The sequence below is a fragment of the Protopterus annectens genome, chromosome 5.part1 (assembly GCF_019279795.1).
Source record: "Protopterus annectens isolate FY-2018-M chromosome 5.part1, PAN1.0, whole genome shotgun sequence".
Classification (NCBI taxonomy): Eukaryota; Metazoa; Chordata; order Ceratodontiformes; family Protopteridae; genus Protopterus; species Protopterus annectens.
In genome coordinates this window covers 766,898,296-766,922,189 of record NC_056736.1, presented here as the reverse complement: position 1 = coordinate 766,922,189, position 23,894 = coordinate 766,898,296, and the positions used below count along the sequence as shown (strand labels likewise).

The following is a 23,894-nucleotide window of genomic DNA, read 5'->3' as shown; positions in this document are numbered from 1 at the left end:
GTTTGTACTCCTCTGCATACATGCTCAGTCACAGTCCTTCCATGTTGGCCTATACTTATGGGACATGTATACAGAATGGGTGTGGGGGTGGGGCCAAGACCAGGCCTTGTGGGATGCCACTCATATCCGCTTTGTAGTCTGACATGGATGCAGCATGTCTGACCATGTCAGTTCTGTCCTTGGTCTGCTTTGCAACCCCTCTACTGACATAGGGGTGTATATTTAAGCTGGTGAACATATCCATACTGAACACGTACGGTATTGTCTAGAAGCATGTGCACGGTCCAGCTACGCTGTGTGGACCACATAGCCCTCATTAATTACCTTAATGACTGCTTCAAATGGGTCAGACATGTTTAGGGGCCAGTTCTGCAGTTACAACAGCCACAGTGTGTAGGGTCCGGTATCAGTAGGTCCACATTAGCCTTCTGTCTGCGGTACATACTGATCCTTTCCATAGCTGTGCAGAACAAGCTTGTCAGGATCCTGGGGTGGTAGTTTGGAGTATCCATTCAGGCAACACCTTTGTTGTGATGGACCACTGTTGTTGTACACTGCTCTTTGGGTACATACCCTGTGGTAAGGCTGACATTGGCCAGTAGTGTGATTTTGCATTCCATTACTCTTGGGGTCCATGTTGGCCTCAGCACAGGACACCATCACATACCTTTGCTGCTGTGTGTTCTGCTTTGCAGATGATGGCTGTTACCTCAGCATCTGCAATGTCAGGGGACCATCTGCTGGGATAGGTATTTTGCACTCGTGGGGGGGGGTTGTTTGCACTGCACCTGACAGGTTGTATGTTAGCAATATGTGTGTGTGTTTGGTATGTTGTTTGTAATATCTGTGTGATTCAGAGCATATCTGTGGATGCCCAACATGGTTCCTACCATCAGTTGGGTAAGCCTTGTGATTATCCTTAGTGTCCTGTACGTGTTGTATCTTCATAGGTTCATGGGTTCATAGTAGGCTAGACACCCTAGGCCATTGGTAAGCCTAGCTAGAGTGTGTGTGTCTTTCGCCACCCCTTGCTATGTTCAATTATGGCCATTTATGAGGTTCTTCACTGTGCCTCTGTCTGGTCGTGACACAGTGGGGACCCCCAGTATACATGTACGGTCATCCATCCACTTGGCAATATTCCTATTGAGGGATGTCAGTGAGGGGCTCTGCCTACCATGGATTGGGATCCTGTTTCTGGGTGTGGGGAGCCTATGGGTTATGTATCTGTCCCTCCAGCACATCTTATTTCATTATGTGTTGAGGTTGACATCTGTGACTCTCACAGCTCCAATGGCTTTGATTTCCTGTGGTGTAGCATGTCCATTACTCCTGTGTTGGACATGGCCTGGTACAACAGACATACAATGCCTCTGTGTAGGCAGTGTGTGACTGCAGTCAGCTGGGGTGTCTACAGCCAGGCAGCATATGACATATATTTCGCACCCTTTATCCTGTTGGTGGGGTAACTATGAGGTCTTCCGAACCGCTGCAGGTGTCACGTATGGTACATCCCATATGAGTCATTGTACTACATTATGGGTCTGATAAGGGAACAGTACAGTGGCATAGTGACCCCTGTTGATGTTGGTGTGAATCCTTTCATGATACGGTGTCCAGTATCAACAGTCTTCATAGCCACATTGGCATTGTGGCTGTCACATGACAGATTAATGTCGACCTGTGTCCCTAGGTCCCTGATGACTCCTTGCATACATAATGGTTTGACACCTATGTGGTACTTTGTGTACCTTGTCTGGTATTTGGTGGGACATCCATACTGTCCAGTGTCTTCGGATGTCTGGGTGGGGTTCTCGTGTGTGAGAGTGTGGTCTGTCACATGCTACAAACTGTACAGCAGTTTTGACTACAGTTATGTGCACATGGGTGGTGTCCGCTGCTTTGTGCATTGTCAGTTACCTGGCTATATGGGTGTCTGTGCTGCATATGGATACTCCCCCTCCTTTGATGTCTTGGTGCAGGTGTTGGAGCCATAACACATGGTATGTGGTATAACCTAGTAGTGCTGGTGTGGTATCACTAGGCCTGCAGCAGGCTTCTGTCACTGGACAGGCATCAATGTTCTCCATAATGGGAAGTGCCTCAGCGGCATGCATATTGCAGTTTACACATCTGGCATTGGTCAGCATTACCCTTATGTTTCCTACCACTTATGTTTTCTAGGGTGGTGGGTAGTCTTTTTGGCCTTGCCTACATACGGCTCTATGGAGGCGGCAAAGGCCTTATCCAGTATCCAGACGCACACGGGTAACAGCTGACAGCCACCCCTGTAACAGCAGCATGGCTTGTCATGCTTGACATCTCAAGCAGACACACATTGCACCCTCTTGGACTGACAACTGTAACTGTGCCAGCTGTTAAACATGAGCATTCTGTGTTTGTACTGTGGCATCATTCTTGGTGAGGGTTGGATGCTGCACACAGCCAGTGTCATCCCGCCCTGGGGTACATACTCGGAGGGACCATCCATGTCTCATTTGTTGTTGACCAGGGAGGTACATCTCAGGTAATTCACACCAGCATGGACATTGAGTGCATCATATTTCTGCTTGCTTTGGGGTGACCTGCGTACTTGTGTTAAGTGGCATTTTGTGGCTACCTACAAGCAGCTTACTCTACCCTTTCCCTTGTTCAGTCTGGTGAGTGGGACAGCTGTGTTTCTGCCTATACAGACACCTATTACGACTGTATCAGGCATTTGTTTCTCCTTCGGGCCTGTGACTGTTTGGCACACCAGCTTTGCGTACTATTCGTTGCATGTGCTATGTTTGAAGGTTGTGGTTGCTTGTGATCTACTTTGGAGGCATCTGTTGGTGTGGTGTGTTTGTAATTAAGGCCTCCGGGAATATTTGTCTGTGTTTATGTGTTTGGTTTACAGTTGTGGTAGGTCTATGTGGGACTGGGTTTGTGGTGTATGTGGTTACCTTCTCCTCCTGACTAGTGTTGACAGTACTGACTTGTTGGAGCTCAACCTCTGCTTTGGATACATGGATGCATCTATCACATATGTTTGTATTTATTGGAGGGTGTTGTGGTTGTCTGTGTACTTGGTACTGGCGTCACATTGCCTCTGGATTCATAGATTATACTTGTTGTGGCTGGACTTAGTGGATTGTATGTGTGGACATATGTTGTTGCCATACTACTGGTCAGTGATTACTTCCCTTTTTATGTTTGCTCTATCATGTGGTATCTTCCTCATTCTCTTGCATGGTTTGGTAATGGCTGGAGCCCAGCATGCCATATGTCTGCGTGTATGGCATTGTGTGTTGTTGTTATTTGTGATTGCATACTCCAAGCATTCCTGGCTGTGTTCATGGAATGCCTGTATAACATGTTCTGTGGTGTGTCCCATATTCTGCACTTGCACAGGGCTTTTTGTGGATTCAACATCGGTTTTGAGGGCTGCAACCTATACTTTACACATGTTTTTCACTGTGGTATTCTGGCCAGGGACTGGGGTCAGGGTGTGTATATCCAGTGTGCTTACTCTATGGTCCGGTCTTACCAGTGAGGGGTACACTTCTCATCTTGCCATCCAGTACACATGTTGCTGATTATCACATCCAGTATGCTTACCCCTCTTGTGGGGGTAGTACATTGTTCCTGGGCATTTTGGTTTATGGAATCTGGGTAATTTTCTCCTACTGTGTTGGTGCTAGTACAATGCTACTGGTGTATGTCTGGGTATTTTCAGTCGAGGAATATAATGTGGTTTGGGGGGCTTGATATATTCATGTATTCCGACATAGGCCAGGTGCTGTTTCTGGTATTAGGACAGTGGTCTGCAGCAGGCTATATACTGCGAGGCAGTTTTAGCCATTGGTATTTGACCATGGATATTCCATGCTGCTTCTTGTTGTGGTAGGAAAAACAAATAGAAACTTAAAGGATAGAATATTGGAACACATAAGAGACATCAGAAATAACAAAACTACTAGTGCGCTTGCTCAACATGTTTTAAACACTGACCCTTCACACTCTTTCAAGTTCTATGTTTTACAACATATACATAGAAATGTGAGGGGAGAAGATATAGAAAATTTTACAGAGAGCCGAGAACAAAGATGGATTATCAAGCTCAATGCTGATAGATATCCAGGCTTAAATGGTTGTACATCACTGGTTCCATTTCTTAAAGCTAGACACCTTCAACACAATTAATTTTTTGCATAAAATAAAAATATATATACATATATTTCTTGTATTATATATTTTGTATTATGCATTTTTTATATATATATTATATATATGCATTTTTATGAGATTATTTAATTGTTTTAAATTAGATATGCATAAATATGAATATACTATGCATTTTTATTTATATGCATTTTTTATATATATGCATTTTTAATGAGATTATTTAACTGTTTTAAATTAGATATGCATAAATATGAACATACTTTACATTTTTGTGTATATATATATTATATGCGTATTTTACAATATTCTTGTCATATATGCCTTTAAATTTTCAAAAGTTGTATGATGTCACTAATTGGAAAAATTTTTTTGACTGAGAGTGATATAAAACAAGCAGTTGAACAGTTAATTCTTTGTCTGATGAAGCAACGAAGGTTGCGCTCACCTCTCCTTTTTACTTTGTTTAAATAAAGACGTTATTGTGTGGTACCCGGTATAGTGTTTTCTCTCATATACTTCTCTTTTTATATACTGGGTTTTACCTGTAAGCCGTTTTGCTTTTCGTTTATCAGTTTATTTTTATTCGGCAAAAGGACACACGCGTCTATGGAGAACTTAGATACCAACTCATCGAATGATGGTCACCATCAAAGATTTCTTAGAATATTGGATATTCCAAATAATCCACTACTTACAGCATCTTTCAGTGAAAATATACAAGATAATAGAAACAACCAAGATCTATCAGAATTCTTTAACCAATATAAAAAACTTGAGAATCTGATGTACAAATACAAAAGACTCCAATGGCAACGGTTACATCTGCAAGCATGACTAGACTCCAAAATTATTCCACGTGGTCTAAGAATACTGAATATGCCTACATATGGTGAGTCTTTTCCTATTCTTTTGAGAAAATGGCAATAATTGAATTTACAATTCAGTACAAAATATATGGATCTCTTAATTGACTTTTTTCTACCCATTGAGAATGAACTTAAAGCTGAAATCATTGCCACAGAATCAATTATTAATAAGAACTTTGTACAAGATACAGTTTTTCTAAAAATGAATGAACTTCAGGATAACATCACGTCATATGAAAGGAAGCTGCAAAATATTAAACTATCAAAACTTAACAGAGACAAAAAAGATTTTGCTTTAAATAATGTCTTCTCATGGCCCAAAGAAAATAACTTTAGACATCAAACTGTTTCTGACAAGGCAAGGAAAGTGCATACTACACCTTTAAATTCAGACTCCACCTATGCTGCAGTTACACAAGGCACTCCCTGTTCTCTGACAACTGAAACAGCTTGTATGCAAGAGGAGAAGAACACCAGTTTAACTCTCCCTGTTTCTGAGTCCTCTGACCAACAAAACAGTAATTTAAAAGATAAAAACAGTAAATTAGGAGCTATTCCAAAGAAAACATATGCAGTTTCACCATCTACAAGTCATACTTCATCGACTCTAAGAAAGGAAGGAACTTCAAACATACAAGTGACTGAAAACACAGAAAGTATTTTTTTAGATGCCAGCAAACAAGGCAACTTCACTTTGAGAGTACCACTACCTTACAAGAATCGAATGAAACAATATGTACACAAAGGACAGTCACTGCAACTGGGTTCACTGGAAGGAGCAGTACATTCTCCGAAGAGGAGACGGACTTAACTACAGGTTTGATTTTGAACCTTTCCTCTATTATTTTAACACCAGAACAGTTGAATGTTTTAAATAAGGGCCTTTCATTTATACCGGCTAGAAAGGCTAATCTTACAGAAATGATTAAAGACCTTAAATTATTAGGCAGGAATTTGTCTCTAAAAGTTTTGTTCCCAAACAATGTTACAAATAATATGAATGTGTTTAAACAGCCTAGCACTTTCATTCCTTATACTCCCCCGAGTATACAAAGATTCCTTGATATAGGCAAAACATCTTTTAGGCAGATATATGATGATAATTTGAGTGACTATTACTATGGGAATCTAAATACAAGTGAATATAGAGCACTGAATGAACTAAAGAACTTGAATTCTGTCGTTATTAAACAGGCAGATAAAGGTGGAGGTATTGTTATTTTAGATAAGCAATTGTATGTACAACAAATGTATAAGTTACTGCTCAACAATGATACATACAGAGGAATCTCAAAAGTTACAGTGAATGCCATCATTGATAAAGTGTCTTTTTTGATTTTTGACTTATTAATTACTGATTTAATAGATGAACCACTGTTTAAATACTTTAATGTCTTGAATCCAACTATTCTTAAGATTTATGGTTTACCAAAGGTTCATAAAGACAGAAGTCTGCCACCAATGCGTCCCATAGTCTCAGGCACTGGTTGGTGTACAGAACCACTGTCTATTTATGTTGAAAGTACACTGCATGTGCTCTTAGACAAATGTGAAAATATTTTAAGAGACACAAAAATGTTTCTAGAGAAATTACATACTAGAATTGAAAGTTTATAAGATATTAATGACTTTGCTCTTGTTACTACAGATATAGAGTCATTGTTTACAAGTATCCCGAATACATGGGGCATTAATATGATCAGAAATTTTCTTACAAGAAATAATTGCTTCACCAATGAAAAAGTACAACTTATATGCAGTTTGTTAGAGATTATTCTGGAAAATAATGTTGTATATTTTGAAGAACAATTCTTTCTGCAACAGATCGGTGTTGCCATGTGCACACCATGTGCAAATAGTTATGCTAATCTATCTCTTACATTCTGGGAACAAACACATGTCTTTTCTGATAAGAATCCATTTATTAGTCAGCTTTTATGGTATACACGTTTTGTGGATGATATTTTTTTATTATGGAAAGGCAATATATCTGAGCTTATATTATTTATTAACTATTTGCATACAACTACTGATTTTCTGAGATTCACATACAAATTTTCTACATCTGAGATTGATTTCTTAGATGTACATATAATCAAATCAGAGTTGACAGGTTTTACCAGCCAAATTTTTCATAAACCCACGAAGAAAAATGCATACCTGCACAAAACCAGTATGCATCCTAGACACATTCCAAGAAATGTGCTCAAGGGGCAGGTATACAGAACATTAAGATTACACAACAATGATAATGATGCAGTACTAGCTTTGAATAAATTGAAAACTGATTTTTTAAGAAGAGGATATCATATGGATGAAATAGATAGAACTATTTCTGATGCTTGGACACTCAGGGACTCTAAATGTAAAGCGTACTTTCAATCTTCTAATTCTATTATGTCAGATAGCAGTAATTTGAGAAATAATACACAAAATAATAGCATTAGAGTGGTTTTTCAGTATGCTAGTAATGTTAATCAGTATACTAATATTATTAAACAACATTGGCACATTTTACATGAGATTCCTTGTTTACATTCTTTCATTGGTAATGCACCTAGTTTCAGTTTCAGAAATAATCTAACATTAAAACAACAATTGTGTAATAAAGACGTCAAAAACTACCTATAATTCCAGACGAAAGGTACTTTTCCTTGTAGGTCTTGTACTGCTTGTACACATATTCATAGTACTACACCATATATTCATCCTGTTAGAAATTTTACACTATACTCTCATTCATATGCAGACTGTAAAACCACAGATGTTATTTATTTTTGTTTCTGCCAAATATGTCATGCCTTCTATATAGGAAAAACAAATAGAAACTTAAAGGATAGAATATTGGAACACATAAGAGACATCAGAAATAACAAAACTACTAGTGCGCTTGCTCAACATGTTTTAAACACTGACCCTTCACACTCTTTCAAGTTCTTTGTTTTACAACATATACATAGAAATGTGAGGGGAGGAGATATAGAAAATTTTACAGAGAGCCGAGAACAAAGATGGATTATCAAGCTCAATGCTGATAGATATCCAGGCTTAAATGGTTGTACATCACTGGTTCCATTTCTTAAAGCTAGACGCCTTCAACACAATTAATGTTTTGCATAAAATAAAAATATATATATATATACATATATTTCTTTTATTATATATTTTGTATTATGCATTTTATATATATATTATATATATGCATTTTTATGAGATTATTTAATTGTTTTAAATTAGATATGCATAAATATGAATATACTATGCATTTTTATTTATATGCATTTTTTATATATATGCATTTTTAATGAGATTATTTAACTGTTTTAAATTAGATATGCATAAATATGAACATACTTTACATTTTTGTGTATATATATTTTATATGCGTATTTTACAATATTCTTGTCATATATGCCTTTAAATTTTCAAAAGTTGTATGATGTCACTAATTGGAAAAAAAATTTTTGACTGAGAGTGATATAAAACAAGCAGTTGAACAGTTAATTCTTTGTCTGATGAAGCAACGAAGTTTGCGAAAGCGCTCACCTCTCCTTTTTATTTTGTTTAAATAAAGATGTTATTGTGTGGTACCCGGTATAGTGTTTTCTCTCATATACCCTCCTTTTGTAGCTTGTTCCATGTTTTGCGGCTGTACAGCACAGTATGAGGTGTGACCTGGTAGTGTTAGGGTGCTGCTGTGAGCCTTGCCCAGTTCTCTATTACAGGACTGGTATCTACATTCTCCTTACTGTGTGCGTTTACACTGCACACATCTTGCTGTTTGTACATCTGTCATGGGGAAGTATTACATCTAGGTTCCTATCCCTTGTAGAACCTATGAGGTTGGGTTTGTGTTTTGAGACTTACCTATTCAGGGCATGCTGTGGGTACTGACAGCCTTTGCCAGTATCCATGGGGCATGGCATGATAGGTGCATGCCACCCCTAGCAGGTGGTGCATCATGTCAAACTCTGCATATCTTCCCAGCCTGTAACACATTGGCTCCCCTTTGACTGACTGCATTACTTCAGCCAATTATTGTACTTGATCTTCTTGTCTTCATAGTGTGGCATCATGCTTGGAGAGGGTGAGATGTTAGGCAGGGTCTTCTTGTTTGCATATACTAGATGGTGTTACATTGCTTAACACATGGCAATCATGCCTCAGGTGGTGCTGCAGGGCTGCCTCTGTCGGATGCACATACTACACTCCCTGTACATGTTTGAGAGCAGGTTGTGTCATGTTAGGCATCCCTGTTACTATATGAGTGAGTCAGAGAGGGGTATCATTCCCAGGGTTCCTACTGTGCCAGTGTATGTGCTATGCGTTGCCTCTTTGCCAAGACCAGGGCATACTGGGCATGCCTCCTTCTGCCTACTGGGGCAGGCTCAGGTTGTTCCTCCTCCGAGTCATGCTCTGCCTGTGATGGCCTTGGCAATGGTGGGGGGCTGTTTGGCCCGGCCCTATGCTGGTCCTGCTGCAGCTGTTTTCGCAAGATCATATTATGTAGCATAGTGCATACCATGACAATTTGGGTACATGTAGTTGGTGTGTACTGCAAGGCTCCACCAGATGTGTCCAGACACCGGAACCGTGACTTGAGCAGCCCAAACACACGCTCTATCACATTATGTGTTTGTGCGTGTGCCTCATTATGGCATTCCTGTTCAGGTGTGTGTGCGTTTCTGATGGGTGTCATCAGCCATGGCTCCAGTGCATAACCTGCATCCCCACTAGGTGTCCGTGTGGGATGTCCCCATTGGCAAATGTCTGGTACAGCTGCGTCAAATGCCAGATGTGGGAATCGTGATAACTCCCAGGGTAGCCAGCACACACATTCATTATTATGCCCTGGGCATCACACATGACCTGGCAGTTGATGGAGGGGAAGCCCTTGCGGTTAATGTAGGCCCTACCCCGCTCACCTGCTGGTGCTTTGATGCGTATGTGCGTGCAGTCTATAGCACCCAGTACCTCAGGGTATTCCGCTATTTGCTGGAAGAGACGCATATTGCTGGCCAATACCTCACGGGCATTGCGGAAATATACATGATCACCGACATGTGCTGACATGGCATCCAGGAACTGGTGTAGTACCCTGGAGGCTGATGCCTGTGATATCCCCATCATATCGCCAGTTGGTCTCTGGAAGGTACCTGTTGCTAGTATTCTTAGGCCAACACATACCTTGGTTTCCACTGGGATGTTGGTTCTGTGTGTGAGGCGTGGCCTGCACAGCTCAACAATTTGCTGCAGGAGCTCTCTGTCCACTCTATAGCGGTCTACTATCTCCAGCTCATGTAACCCGTGGTAGGTGACCCTGGGCCTGTACACTCTTCTCTGTCTCCTCACTGTGGGTTGTCTGGCACCATCTGCATTGTCACCACCCTCAGCAAGTCGCCTATGTCTCATTATGACAGCTATGGCAGCCCCTAACATTTCTGCTCTGAGTGAAGCTTTTTCAGTTTTCACTTCTATTAGCTTACTCCTGTCTTGCAGTGTCTCTTAATGGAAACATCCTGCACTACTGTTTGCAGAGTTTTAAGTGATGGGCTGGGCTACTATTCTGCCTGTGTAATTGCCTGCTTCTAATTGTTTTCACCTGCTAACTTCAGCAGTTATCCCTGCTAGCTTCCTATTAATTCTGTTGCTTCCTTTTTCCTCTCTGTTTCCTCAGGGGGGAGCAACTTGCATACTATCTGAAACACGCTCACAGTGGCTTACACGCGCGCACATGTGCTTACACGGTTCAGAATCTACTTTTTCGGGTTTAAACGTGTGTACACCCGCGCAAACACTGTTACACGTCCGCCACCAGCCTCCAACATACTCAGCCTGCCTTACACGCGTGCACACCCACGCAAACAGTGTTAAACATCTCCCAACACACTCCCACATGCTCAGACTGCCTTACACGCACGCACACTGTCCTACTCACCCTTCATGGCGCGCACACGTGCACATGCACGGCCAGCAAGAAACTTTGGTGTAGGTTACAGTGTACACCTTCCATTTCTTGACTTTCCATGACTTATCTAGTGGCACACCTCTTTCCATGATCTGTGCCTGTCATCTGTCATGTTACACTGGCCTCCAATGAACTGCATTTCTTTCTACCATTCCCCCCTGTGATGTCACCTATCTCCTACTCTATTCCTCCCCCTTTTGTATCTCTTACACTACTCAGACTGTGCTCATTTGGTATGTGACTGTGAGATTCAGTATCCAAACCCTCATTTACATGAGATTGCCTACTAATGCTTAGTTACATGTCTTAGACTCAGCTTCCCCCCTTAGCAACCACTACACGGTGGCCATGTTGGTTTTAGTCTGCTGGTCCCTGCATTATCATTCCATGTATTGCATGAAACCCACATTTGTGGGTTTATAACCTTCTTTTTCATGGTTTTATACAGCACAGCCCGTTTGCGCGGGGCTGCGCTGGGTTTAAACATGGGCGATCGCCGAAAAAAAAAATTATATTTTTAATAGTTTTTCATCGGGTTATCTTGCCAATGGCCACATATTTGGCCATTGGCATGCTGCCTGAATCATATACAACCTTTTTTTGGAGCTGACATCGCTCCGTTGTGGATTTTGCAGAAATGTACTCAGTTGTCAACTGAGTACATTTCTGCAGCTAAAACGTCTCCTACACGGACTGGTTTCTGCTTCGTGGATCGCTAATATACCTCATTTGCATACCTTTCAGATGCAAGTGAGGTATTTAGCATGTCCACGCCCAGTCCGTGTAAGAGACGTTTTAGCTGGTCTCTTACACGGAGTTTAGGGCTGTTCCTGGATCGCGAGGCTTGCATGGAGTGTTGCACGCCTCTTACACTTCGTGCAAGCCTTCGTGAATCCTGCCCAAGGTCTACCATAATCACTTCTATATATATATTTTTTGGAAAAGTCTAAAAGAACTATTAAACAAAGAGTAATACTCTCAGAATAATTTTCATCTACTAAAATTTTAGATTATTTTTTACTTAGACACTTTTTAATAGTAGTTTGTTGTGTTTTAGAATTTTTTTTATTTAGTTTTTATTTTTTCAAGTTTGTGAAATAGTTCCTTTTAATTTTAAATGTTATCACTTGCCTCGTGTTTAAAATTCAATAAAAATATTTAAAAAAATACATGATAAGGTGTAGTTATTGATGAATTCATTTAAAGAAGTAGAATGATTGGCTCAGGAATATTGGAAAAATATGGGATTGAAAATTAGATAATAATTTTGAGGAAAGAAAAGACGTTCATGAAAAAGTCATGCAAACACAGATATGTATTGATTCATGGGCAGATTGATGGGAATATAACATGGTGACAATTAAACAAGGAATAAAAAGATTGTCCTATGTTATAGCAATACAAAATTTTATATGGATAACAGTTTTAAATAAATTGCCTGTTATAGCCTTCATGGGGTATAAATCTATGAATCAAATGTTATGTGGTACATAAGGATTTGAATAAACAATCAAGAAAGTATTTTTGGACTGACGAATGGTTAGCAGATATGGAAAAAGTTAAGAAAAATGTTAAGGTAGATGGGTGAAAACAATATCTATAAAATAGCCTACAGTTATTTTTGAAATTGCTGGAAAAAGTTTGGTTGGCTGCCTTGGTAAAGTATGCATTACAAGTATTGTGAATATTTGGGATGCAAGGAGTAAGAATTATTCATTCACAAGGTGTGAAATGAAAGTGAAATCTTAAAGAACATCAAGTTTTGATTGTGGCAAAAGGGGCGGGGTTGAAGTGCAGTTATGACTCCAGATCTTGGTATATAAAACATCCTGGATATGAAAGGGAATAAAATGAATAAGTATCAGATATCATTTGTATGTTTCTGTAGGAAATGGATAGGTAGATGTGTAAAAACATGAATATGTAAATATTCAATAAAAGAACCCTACTGTTTTCCATAGGTGCCATGGGATCTTTTATATCCATATGAACTACCAACAATTGAGGAAGATAGGATCTTAGTTTATCATCTCATCTGAAACATGGCACACTCAGGAGTGCAGCACCTCCCTTATGCTGGACTGCAGTGTTATCAGTTTGAAAATTAATTCAATCACCTAGCGTGTCATCCAGCGCAAAATGCAAATGTTACCTTTTTATCTACTGAACCTGCATTTCTCTGAATGCACTACCGTCAACTTCAGGATTAGCTTCTCTGCCTTACACCACTTGCTGAATGTGCTATTTTGTGTGTGCAGTGTGTAAAGTGACTAATTAAGTGAATCAGAAATATGGGACACATTGGTTCATAGATTCATAGGTAGGTACTAGGCTATCGGCCCTGAGGCCTATACAAGCCCAGCCAAAAAGGTACCCTGGCTTTTGCCACCCAAGAAAATTATTTTCCTGTGCCACTGTCGAGTGGCACAGCATTGTACTTTTTAAATTTAATTTTCTAACTAAAACAAGAGTATCTTTGGGTCGGGGTGTTTTTTAGGCTATGCATTGTGAAGCTTCTGTACTTTTACTTATTGTGATTGCAGTCTATAAAACTTTTACTATAGTTTTTATCAAGTGGCATAAATGTGGTGGGAGAAGGAGAATTTTATCTCTTCAGTGATGAGGCAGGGCTGTAGATAATTTGCTGGTGAAGCAGCAGGAGCAGAGATGGTCTTTTTAGGGTGTCTGTTACAACGTCTCACATTTGGGTACCTCACGACATACTTGTTCACCACCACTTGCTCAGAAAAGTAAATGCTCTAACTCTATTAGCTCTATTCTACATAACTACTGAACCCACCAAACATCTAACCCTAGTAAACTGTATAACCATGCAAAAGCCCTAACTCTAACACAAAAACTCCCATCTAATTACTAACTCAAGTCCTCAATCCATAACTATAAAACTCAACTCCACAACTTAAAATCCCTAATTGCTCCCACAGCCTCCTAAATCTAATTCCCCTAATGGTTCCCGAACCCTATATTCCTTTCATGCTCTCTAACCCTAAGCTCCATTCCTGCTCCCTAACACTAAAACTCCCTTTACATTCCCTAACCCTAATGATCTCTTCCTACTCCTTAACCCTAAAGGTCCCACCCTTGCTCCTAAAGCCTAAATCCCTTTCATGATCATTACCCTAATCTACACACCCGCCCATCCCTAGTCCTTCGCTAGGGCTGCTGCATTTATCTTGGTCAAACTCAAATTACTGTGGTAGGGTAAGGTGTGGAAGCTACTTGCCCAAACTCATATTCAAGTTCAAGTGGCAGCCTACATGAGCTACATGGCACTCAAGTCTCTGCTTTTGGGACAGTGGTCTTTGTACCACTGGGACTCGAGTGCTTGCAACAGAACCCTTTTGAGGATGCTCCACATTTGTAGATAAACAAACCATCTACAGAGTGTACTACCTACCACTTTCTACCCCCCCTTTCCTGAAGCCATTAGGATAAAAATGAACACTTCACAGTAGGAAACTAGAACTAATTGTACTACACAAAATCTAATAATACATCAAAATACAAAATCAGTGCCTCAACCTCTGTAACCATGTCAGATTATTTTAACTGAATATTCCAGATAATATTTCTTGGATAATGAAACCATTTCCATACTCTTATTCTAACAATACCTTTCCCAACATCTGCATTTTAGATAGTGGATATAAAATTTGGAAGAAAGGAATTCTTGGAACAAATAATAAACCCTAATTCACAAATTAACTGCCACCACACTGACTAATTTCTTACAATTCTGTAAGCCTGATGTGTTGAATGTCACCAAATTTTATTAGAAAGACTGAAATGAATAAAGTCATTGTGGATTAAATGTCTGTCAGCTTATTAACAACGTTTGCTTTTTGAAGCTATATCGCAGTTATCTGACAAACCCCCCCTCCACCAAAGATTTCCATGGAAGAAATGAGATGAGTAAAGAAATACCAACCAAACAAGTTCTGATAAAAACAATGAATTTCTGTTTCAGCCCAAGTGCTACCGAATGTATTTTTTCAATACTCGGATAGTACAGAATACGTAGGTAATTTCATATTCATAGTAGGATAACTTCCATAGATAAACTTTACACCAGCCTGTGCCACAGATGTCCAACCAATATTACTGGCTTCTGGAAGCATCTTTAGGTCCTTTCCAATCTCTGCAAAGTGTTTTTATTGCAAAACAGTTATTTAACTATATATGTATTATTATATTAATAGTAATGCAATAACCTGATTTTTTGTTAGTATGGGACACAAATGTCTAGACCAAGTCAGAATAACAATTGCCAATATCTTTGACAGTTATTTAAGATAATAATATGATTTGCATGGAATGTGCTGTCTCATCAGTTACATTAATATATCACGCGGGATTGCACTTATCCTCGGACCTCTCAAGGGACCTTCCCACTGATATGCTTAAGTAACACTATCATGTAGAATATTTACAAATAAAGGAACACTCTACAAGATTGTTTTAAATGGAGCCTTAGATTCAGTTCAAAGAGACAATTCATTAGTTCGTGCTGCTAAACTCATTTGCAGAATCCAGAAATCAGTGCCTACACTTCTTAATATTAAAACCTGTCAGGATAAAGGCAGCTCTATTTTTATTGCAATGTGAATTTTACATTTTTAATAGTTATGTAGAGTGCAGACACAGACAGAAACACACACTCACACAAAAAGTCTAGCATAACTTAAACAGAGCGTAAGTAATATGTTCTATGCAGACCGCCTCAAGGCCCTATCTCTGTATTCTGTCTCCCACAGGCTTTTGATGGGGGATCTATGCCTGGCATACAGGGCACTGTCAGATCCCACTCTGATGGACCTCATGCATATCCACAAAACAAACAGCACCAGAATTACACATTCTAAAGAATTAAACCTTGCCTGTGTTATAAATAGGACCTGCTGGAGAGATAGGTATGTATCCCAGACACTACCCCATCTATGGAACAGGCTCCCCATCCATGTGAAGCAGAGTTCCTCCCTAATCCAATTCAAGTGCAACTTGGACAATTGGATGGGAAACTGGAAATTCATCCCTGGTTTGGCACCTATATCTGTAATGGATAGAGGTAACCTGTAAATGGTTCATCTCCCAGGCCCACGCTTACACTTATCAAGGGTATCTGAACTGTCAGAGAGTTGGGAAGCATGGCTAGGCTTAAAAAGGCCCTTGTGGTCATTAGAATATTAAACACCTATGAATCTATGAACCTATAAATGTTTCCTCTCCCAGGCCCTATCTTATAAATCTTCCATCTCCCAAGCTCCTTCTTACACTTATCAAGGGTGCCAGAACTTGTCAGAGATTTGGGATGCATGGCTAGGCTTAAAAAGGCCCTTGTGGTCATTAGCTTAGTAAACACCTATGAACCTATGAACTAAAAGAGCAATACACAAATCCAGGTGCTGTGCACCCATACCACTACCATACCTCTCAACCTCTTGGCTCAAGAAAAATGGACAAAGCCTGAAATAATGGGGAAAAGAGGCCCAAAACTAAGGACAGCTTTTATATAATGCTCTTATAAACTTAGAAAGTTGCTAGAATAACATGATTTGTATTAGCATGCATTTCCTGAAGGATAGAAAGTCTGCAACTCAATGTGTGTCATTATTTAATGACTTCTATCCCCTAATGATTTACCAGAAAGCCACAGATTTTATGAGGAATGGACCAAAAATATGAGGAATTTATTATGGACATTCTGTGGAAATCTAGACAGTTGAGAGGTATGACTACTACATAAAGGAATATACAGACAAAAACATACACATACAAACACAGACAAAAAAACATACAGTCTCATAACTGCACAAACTCAGTGCAGATCAACATTTCTAATAGGTTGTTCTTACCTAATTTGTTGCTTTGAACAGCCACCAGCAGGGCTATGAATACAAGGACAGTCTTCATTTTGAGAAATACCTAGGCCTAAAGACAGAATAAACAGAATTTCCCATCAGACATCAGTTATACAATCAGAATATTTGTTTCTGTGCCTTTAGGCTTGCATTTCTGATAGGAACTAACATGTCCAGAATGCACCAAAAAATTTATATTTTTTTCTTAGTTTTCCTTGCTGAAGTCTGTATTGGAGAGAGAAAACTTACTCAGTAACTTATTGGAGCAAATCATTTACAGTAAATGAAATATATTTAATACCCCAACTGGCATTATACTTTTTATTTGCTGTTACCCTGTTTCATGTAGTCCCTGTATGTAATCTGTAATTTTAAATGGCAAACTGAAGAAATAAGTCATGAACCAGGGTTGCTACCAGACATGATAGTTTTCTTGTCTGCAAAGTTCAGTGTCTCTGTAGTTGAGTATATTAGAAGGGCTAGTGTCTGAGACAGAATTATATAAAACTGGAAATCCACCCCAAACAAAGTTTCAGTTTTGAGACCAAATAGATTTTCCGTACCTTATTTTGACAAAGCATGCATATGCTGTGTCATATTCTGGAGACTTACATGAACCCTTTTTAATTTTCTTTCATATCTAGATGTATATGAAGATATTTGTCACAAGAAATGCGTGTTTGATTATTACAGGTGCAAAAATATTAAATGTTCACATTACATTTGTTGAAAACCCTAACCATGGATGATAAATAATTACCAATATGCACTGTAAGGAGAACTTTGCATTATTAAATCCACATAACCCAAGACATTACTTTCTGTTGACTATGTTTTCAGGTTCACATAACACATTAGCTATATTTTTGGGCTTCCATCAGTCCCTACATTCATTCATTCATCCACAACCCCCACCCCATTTTCAATAGGGGGTTGTGGTGTCACATCAACAATGGCAATCAACTAGAGCAAGTTTTCATACTGTGATTCAGCCTGCCACAGTTGTTTTTCCACAACACACACTCACACATATGGCCACTTTAGTGTGCCCAATCCACCTACTGCATGTCTTTGGAATGTGGGAGGAAACCCACACAAACACAGGGAGGACATGAAAACCCCTCACAGAAGGCACCCCAGCCAAGAATCAAACTAGAGAACCTCTTGTAAGGTGAGGAGTAAAGGAGACTTCTTTAAACAGTTGTGTTGTTACACAAGCACAGAGAGATGTGAGACCAAAGGACAAGCGTAAAAATGGCCGTAAATGGCCGTAATATGGAGAGAACCCAGCGCAGGTAACAAACGCGTTGAACATCAATATGACTTTGTTTGGTTAAAAGAGTCTAATAGTTTAAATTATAAAAATGCTCAGAGGAATGACTCTGAAAAGGTAAATCCTTACAATGATAATGTTAATTTATTACAGGATTTGATGTTCAAATACAAAACATTGCATTTAGATAATTTGTATTTGAAACCATGTTTATCGCTAGGCATTGTGCCTAAAGGTTTACGGGTTTACAATACCCGAATAATACAAAAGAAAGTTTAAAAATTTAAATTAAAGATTTATTACAGATTTTTGATGAATGTGGGTTTGGAATAATGAAAATAATAATGAGAGACAATGAAACTGAAAGGGAACAGCTTTTCAAGAAAATAGATGAAGTAAATGAGATGATTCCGAATGAGCTTTTGTTCACAGCTGAAAATGAACAAAATTAAATATTATAACATTAAAAAGAAGGTAGATGAGAAATGTCTTAATAATTCTAGAAGAAAAGCTAGAAACATAGAAAGGGATGTATTAGAATATAAGGAGAAGAGAAGTTACCCTAAAACAAAAACAGGCGGTAGATATGGGGGTTACTACGGTGTATTTAACAATGGTGGATTTGAAAAGAATGGTAGATTTAGACAGGGTGATTCAGGTTTACACAATCATGGCTTTAATAAGAATGATTGGGAAACCAAACAGTCTAATGACACCCATACTAGGGTTCACTTTAACAATAGTAGATTAATGGAAAATGAGCATGATTTTAGTGAAACTGATAGCCATGCATATGATTTGAATGACCCTTTGGATTTTCCCCTACCGAGACGTTTGGAGAGGATTCGGAACAAATCAACAGCACAATACAACAATTAAGGGGTGAATCTTTCACTACAGATAAGGCTGATGACAATAGTAAATTTAATGACAATGTGTATAGATATCAGAACTTTAATATTTTCAATTACAGTAACAGAAATTAATGAATGGTATTTCAGGCTATTTATAAAAGGCCTAAAATTTGTTCCTAAAATGAAAAGTGACATTAGTAAAACTTTAATTGACCTGAAATTATTTATTAGGAAGAAAAAGTTCAAACTACTATATGAAAATAATAGTTCTGTTAACCTGATTCCCTCTTCCAATCCTGTATCACTCAGAAAGAAAAGTACTACCAACCCTATTGTACACCCCCAACTTAAAAATTTTGAGGTGGTAGTAGAGAGGGAACTTAGAGAGGAACTAAAGAGATCAAAAATGAGACCAAATATGGTGTGGCAGGAAAGGGAATTGTTAAAAAGTTTAAGGGAGGATACAAACATAAAAATTTCAAGGCCTGATAAAGGTGGTGGGATTGTCATAATGAATAACGTTATCTATAATACTAAAATGGAAAAACTGTTAAGGGGCGCAAATAGATACGAAGTAGTATCTATTAACGAAATAAATATAGCTCATTCTAAAATTGATTTTGCCCTTAAAGAACTATTAAATGATGGGTTAATTAATAAACAGACATTTGAGTATTTATATGTTGAGAAACCACTTATACCAGTTATTTTTGGTATTGTGAAAGTGCATAAAGGTTTGAAAAACCCACCAATTACACCTATTGTTTCAGCTAATGGATCAAAAACATACCCATTAGCCAAATTTGTAGATGAAAAAATTAAAAATGTAGGTTTAGATAAGGAAGGTTTCTTAAAGGACTCATGGGATTTACTAAAGAATGTGAATCATCACTTATATAAAAATAAGATCATTTTTTTAACAGTGATTATAATAGACTTATTTTCAGTGATTCCACATGAGGTTGGAATGGATTAGTTCTTGGAAGCTCTGCTAGATACCAAAAAATTCAACTGGAAAGAATTGAGAGTGATTATGGAACTATTGGAACTGACTTTGTTAAACACCTTTATAGTTTTTGAAGGAGAGTTATTTAGGCAAATAAAAGGTGTAGCTATGGGGGCCTGTTGTGCTCCCAGTTTTGCGAATATAGCTCTAAATACATGGGAAAAGAAATTTTTAATTTCGTCACCATATATGAATTACTGGAATTTTTATAAAAGGTACCTAGATGATTTGTGTTTCTTCTGGTTAGAAGGAGATGAAAAATTGGAATAATTTATAGAATTTATTAACAATACAACACAGTTTCTCAAATTTACACATAAAATGAATAAGGACAAGTTAGAATAATTGGATATTACAATATACAAAAATTACCAAGACAATAAATTTGAGTCAACAATTTTTAGGAAGGAGACATTCTCCAATTCTTATTTATATTTTACCAGTGCTCATCCCTTTAAACAAAAGAGAAACCTAGTTAAAGGACAGTTTATAAGAATATCAAGAATGACTACAGTCCAGAAAGTATTTGAGGATAAATGCATGAAATTGAAAGAAATGTTTTTAGATAGGAAGTATCCAGAAACTTTGATTGTTGAAGTTATGGAAGAAGTTAAACAAGGGCGAGTAGATAACTTCTGTCCATTGTTAGGGATGGGTGTACAGAGGAGTGTGAGAAATATGGTGGAAAAGGATAAAGAAATGTTCAATAATAATAATAAAGACTATAATAGTGCATTTATTATGAATTTCAACTGTGATTATGGGTTAATAAGGCAGGTTATCAATAAAAACTGGAAAATGTTTTCAGAATTTTCAGACCTTTCTACAATTTCAAACAACCAATTGTTTTTAGTTATAGAAAAGATAGAAATATAAAAAATATGTTAGAAAATGAGGTAGGATATAAAGAAATAAGTTTTAGGAAAAATGGTACTTTTAAATGTGGTAGATGCACACAGTGCAAATATGTAATGAATAAGAAAAGCCACTCTCTAATGGCTAGAGATAGATTATTTATTAGTAAAACTCATGCTAACTGTGACACAAAGGGATTAGTATACCTGGCGGAATGTAAGAAATGCACCTCCTTTTATGTGGGTAAAACCGAAAGGGCTTTTAAAAGAAGAATATATGAACACATTTATGAGATTAGTAAAAAAGATTCTAACAATGCCCTTTATAAACACAGTACGGTTTGTAAGGAAGCTTCCTTTATGTTCTTTGTTTTAGAAGTTATCCCACAAGACATTAGAGGAGGTGATTGGGAGAATAGGATAGAAGTGAGAGAACTTTATTGGCATTTGCAGAAAGGCAGGGATCAATGAACATGTATCCATGGTACCTGTATTAAAATTAAGACTATGAAAGGTTTATACATTTTTATATGTTTTTATATTTTTATTATACAGTATGTTTGATATGTATATTTTTTGTGTGTATATGAATAGGAAATGTTTATATATTAGAATAATTTATGAATATTAAATCAGTTTATTAAGATCCACTAACCTTTATTAGTAACTTTTACCTGAAAGTTTTAAAAGGAATATGTGTATTCGTCAGTTTGTCACAAGATGGTGCTATTGAGTTAACCTAGTCATATCATGACAGTATATAAATTGTATTTATTTATTTTTTGTTTATACACCTTAAAGGTATTTTATATTTATAGAAATAATTTATTCTAATACTAAATGGATTTCTAATATTTATTTAGTGAATAGTTTTTAAGGTTTTAGTAAAGAATTTTATCTTTGATGTCTGTGCAATGTTATTCAACAAATAATCCTGTTAATGTAATGTATAAAGTGACTGGATAATTAAGGAGGCAAGTCCTTATAAAATAAGAGGCTGTATTAACTGTAAATGTGTTGCTGAGGAAGTTACATTGATAACGAAAAACGCGATGAACAAATTAAGCGTTTATCATTGTTTATTGTGGTTTTTATTTTTTGGAAGTAATAAAATCATGTTTGAGCAGTTTGTGGCTTCCAGGTGCTTCATTTATTAATTTTGTGGTACCTGGAGAAAACCCACACAAACACAGGGAGGACATGAAAACCCCTCACGCAGAAGGCACCCCAGCCAAGAATCAAACTAAAGAACCTCTTGTTGTGAGGCAACAACATTACCCACTATGCCACTGTCCCGCCCTCAATTTTCACACTTTTTTATTTTGTTTGTTTTGAATTAAGCAGTATAGATCCCCATCTGTTTTCTGCTCTGCATAGTATGAGTTCATCTTTTCCAGAATCAAAATGCAAAGTAAACGTTTTCAGTTTTTAGGTGGATGATCCTACCCATCCATTATAGGATAAAAGAAATAAAGACAGATATAACGATATCTCCCTACCGAGACAAACAGAGATTTAAATGTATGCATGTAGACAAACTAGAGAAATAAACAGATGGAAAAAAAACATATATTTATGTATATAGTTAAGTATAGCTAGATACGAGATATACAGTTATACATAAGTATACATACACAAATTAACATATTGATGTATATGTGTCTATATACACACGTATGTGCATTATGCATGCAATCACATAGAAATGCAGACCCAAGTCAGACAAAATACCACAGCCTGCCTTCTGAATAAATAACATTAAGATCATTTTATAATTGAAAAGCCATACCTTATCTGCAAAGACTTCAGAAATGCTTTTTCTTTTTGTGGTTGAGCCTTAGAAGCAATCTTTTATAGCCCAAAGTTTATCAGTTTCAATCACAGATCTCTTTCTTACCACGCACTCTGTCATGTGTGACTACACGTTTCTCATGACCACATCCCACATTACTTCTTAAAATATTGTGACCTTTCATTTAAGATGTTATCTGCATTTTCAAGGACATACAGTTCCACAAAACCTTACTAAAGACATTCACTATGCTACATGTAGCATTAAAAAAAAAAAAATCTTCACTTTGGCTTCAGGCATATGTTAAATTATTTTTTGGCGGGGAACACATAAAGTAGACCCTTGTGGTAAACTAGACTGCAATTTTATGTAATTTGAGGGATAGCTTCTGAGTCATGTGAAAAAGTAATGTTAACCAAAGTGAATAATGTACATGAAAAATAATGTCATTTGTTTGTACAAATCTGTTAAGTGTGAAGCTATACCTAGAAACAGATCATTTTCACTGGGGGAGTCTGGAAAAAAAAGTTCTGGTTAAAAACTGCCAACTTAGATCACTGGAAACATTAGAAGATACATTTTAATGGATATGCAAACAAAAGCAGAGGAAAACAATAACTGCAAATGTACATTTAATTTCATTCTCCAGTTATTAATAAAGCACAATGTTAATGCTAGATTGGTTGACTAATTATCAGAGGAAGATCTTTCTATAGTTATACCAGTAATTTTGAGTAAATAAAGCCAATAACCTTACCGTTAGAAGATAAACTAGGCAAGAAGTTTTCTATGCACTCTAACATTGAAGCTAGCATGTTGTGCTGTAGTATATCAATTGTCTGGTGAGAAAAGGGCAGGGCATCTGTAAGGGGGTAAAGAATGGTATGAACAGATCTTTAAATGATCAATGTTTAGAAAATAAAATTCAGCAGGTGGATGAAAAGCACTTTGAATCGGTACAATCTGCGGGTCAGGCATACTCAATAAGACTAGCTTATAAGGGGTGTGGGTGGGTGGGCATACTGTTAAAAACATACAACTCATACCTCATCCAGCACAAAAGGCAGCCTAGGTTGGTCTTACCTGCTGCCAGAATATATGTGTAAGTATTTTATTAAGGAATTTGAATAATTAATAGCATTTGTGTAGCAAAGTCAACTTTATTTTTATTTTATTAAATACTTAAAATAAAATAGTAATTAATACCATTTTAGGGCAAACTCATTTTTTTTGTT

General features: G+C 37.5%; 1 protein-coding gene across 1 annotated transcript in view; it reads right to left on the bottom strand.

Annotated features, from left to right (window-relative positions):
• The window catches only part of LOC122803316 (proteoglycan 3-like), a 257,685-nt gene extending 235,005 nt beyond the window's left edge, over positions 1 to 22,680 (bottom strand). The window contains exons 1-2 of the mRNA XM_044072882.1: positions 22,657 to 22,680; positions 16,875 to 16,950 (exon numbers count right to left, since the gene is read on the bottom strand). Coding sequence (XP_043928817.1) covers positions 16,875 to 16,932 — 58 coding nt within the window. The 5' untranslated portion in view covers positions 16,933 to 16,950; positions 22,657 to 22,680. The remainder of the gene's footprint in view (positions 1 to 16,874; positions 16,951 to 22,656) is intronic.
• Between the last annotated feature and the right edge of the window lie 1,214 nt (positions 22,681 to 23,894).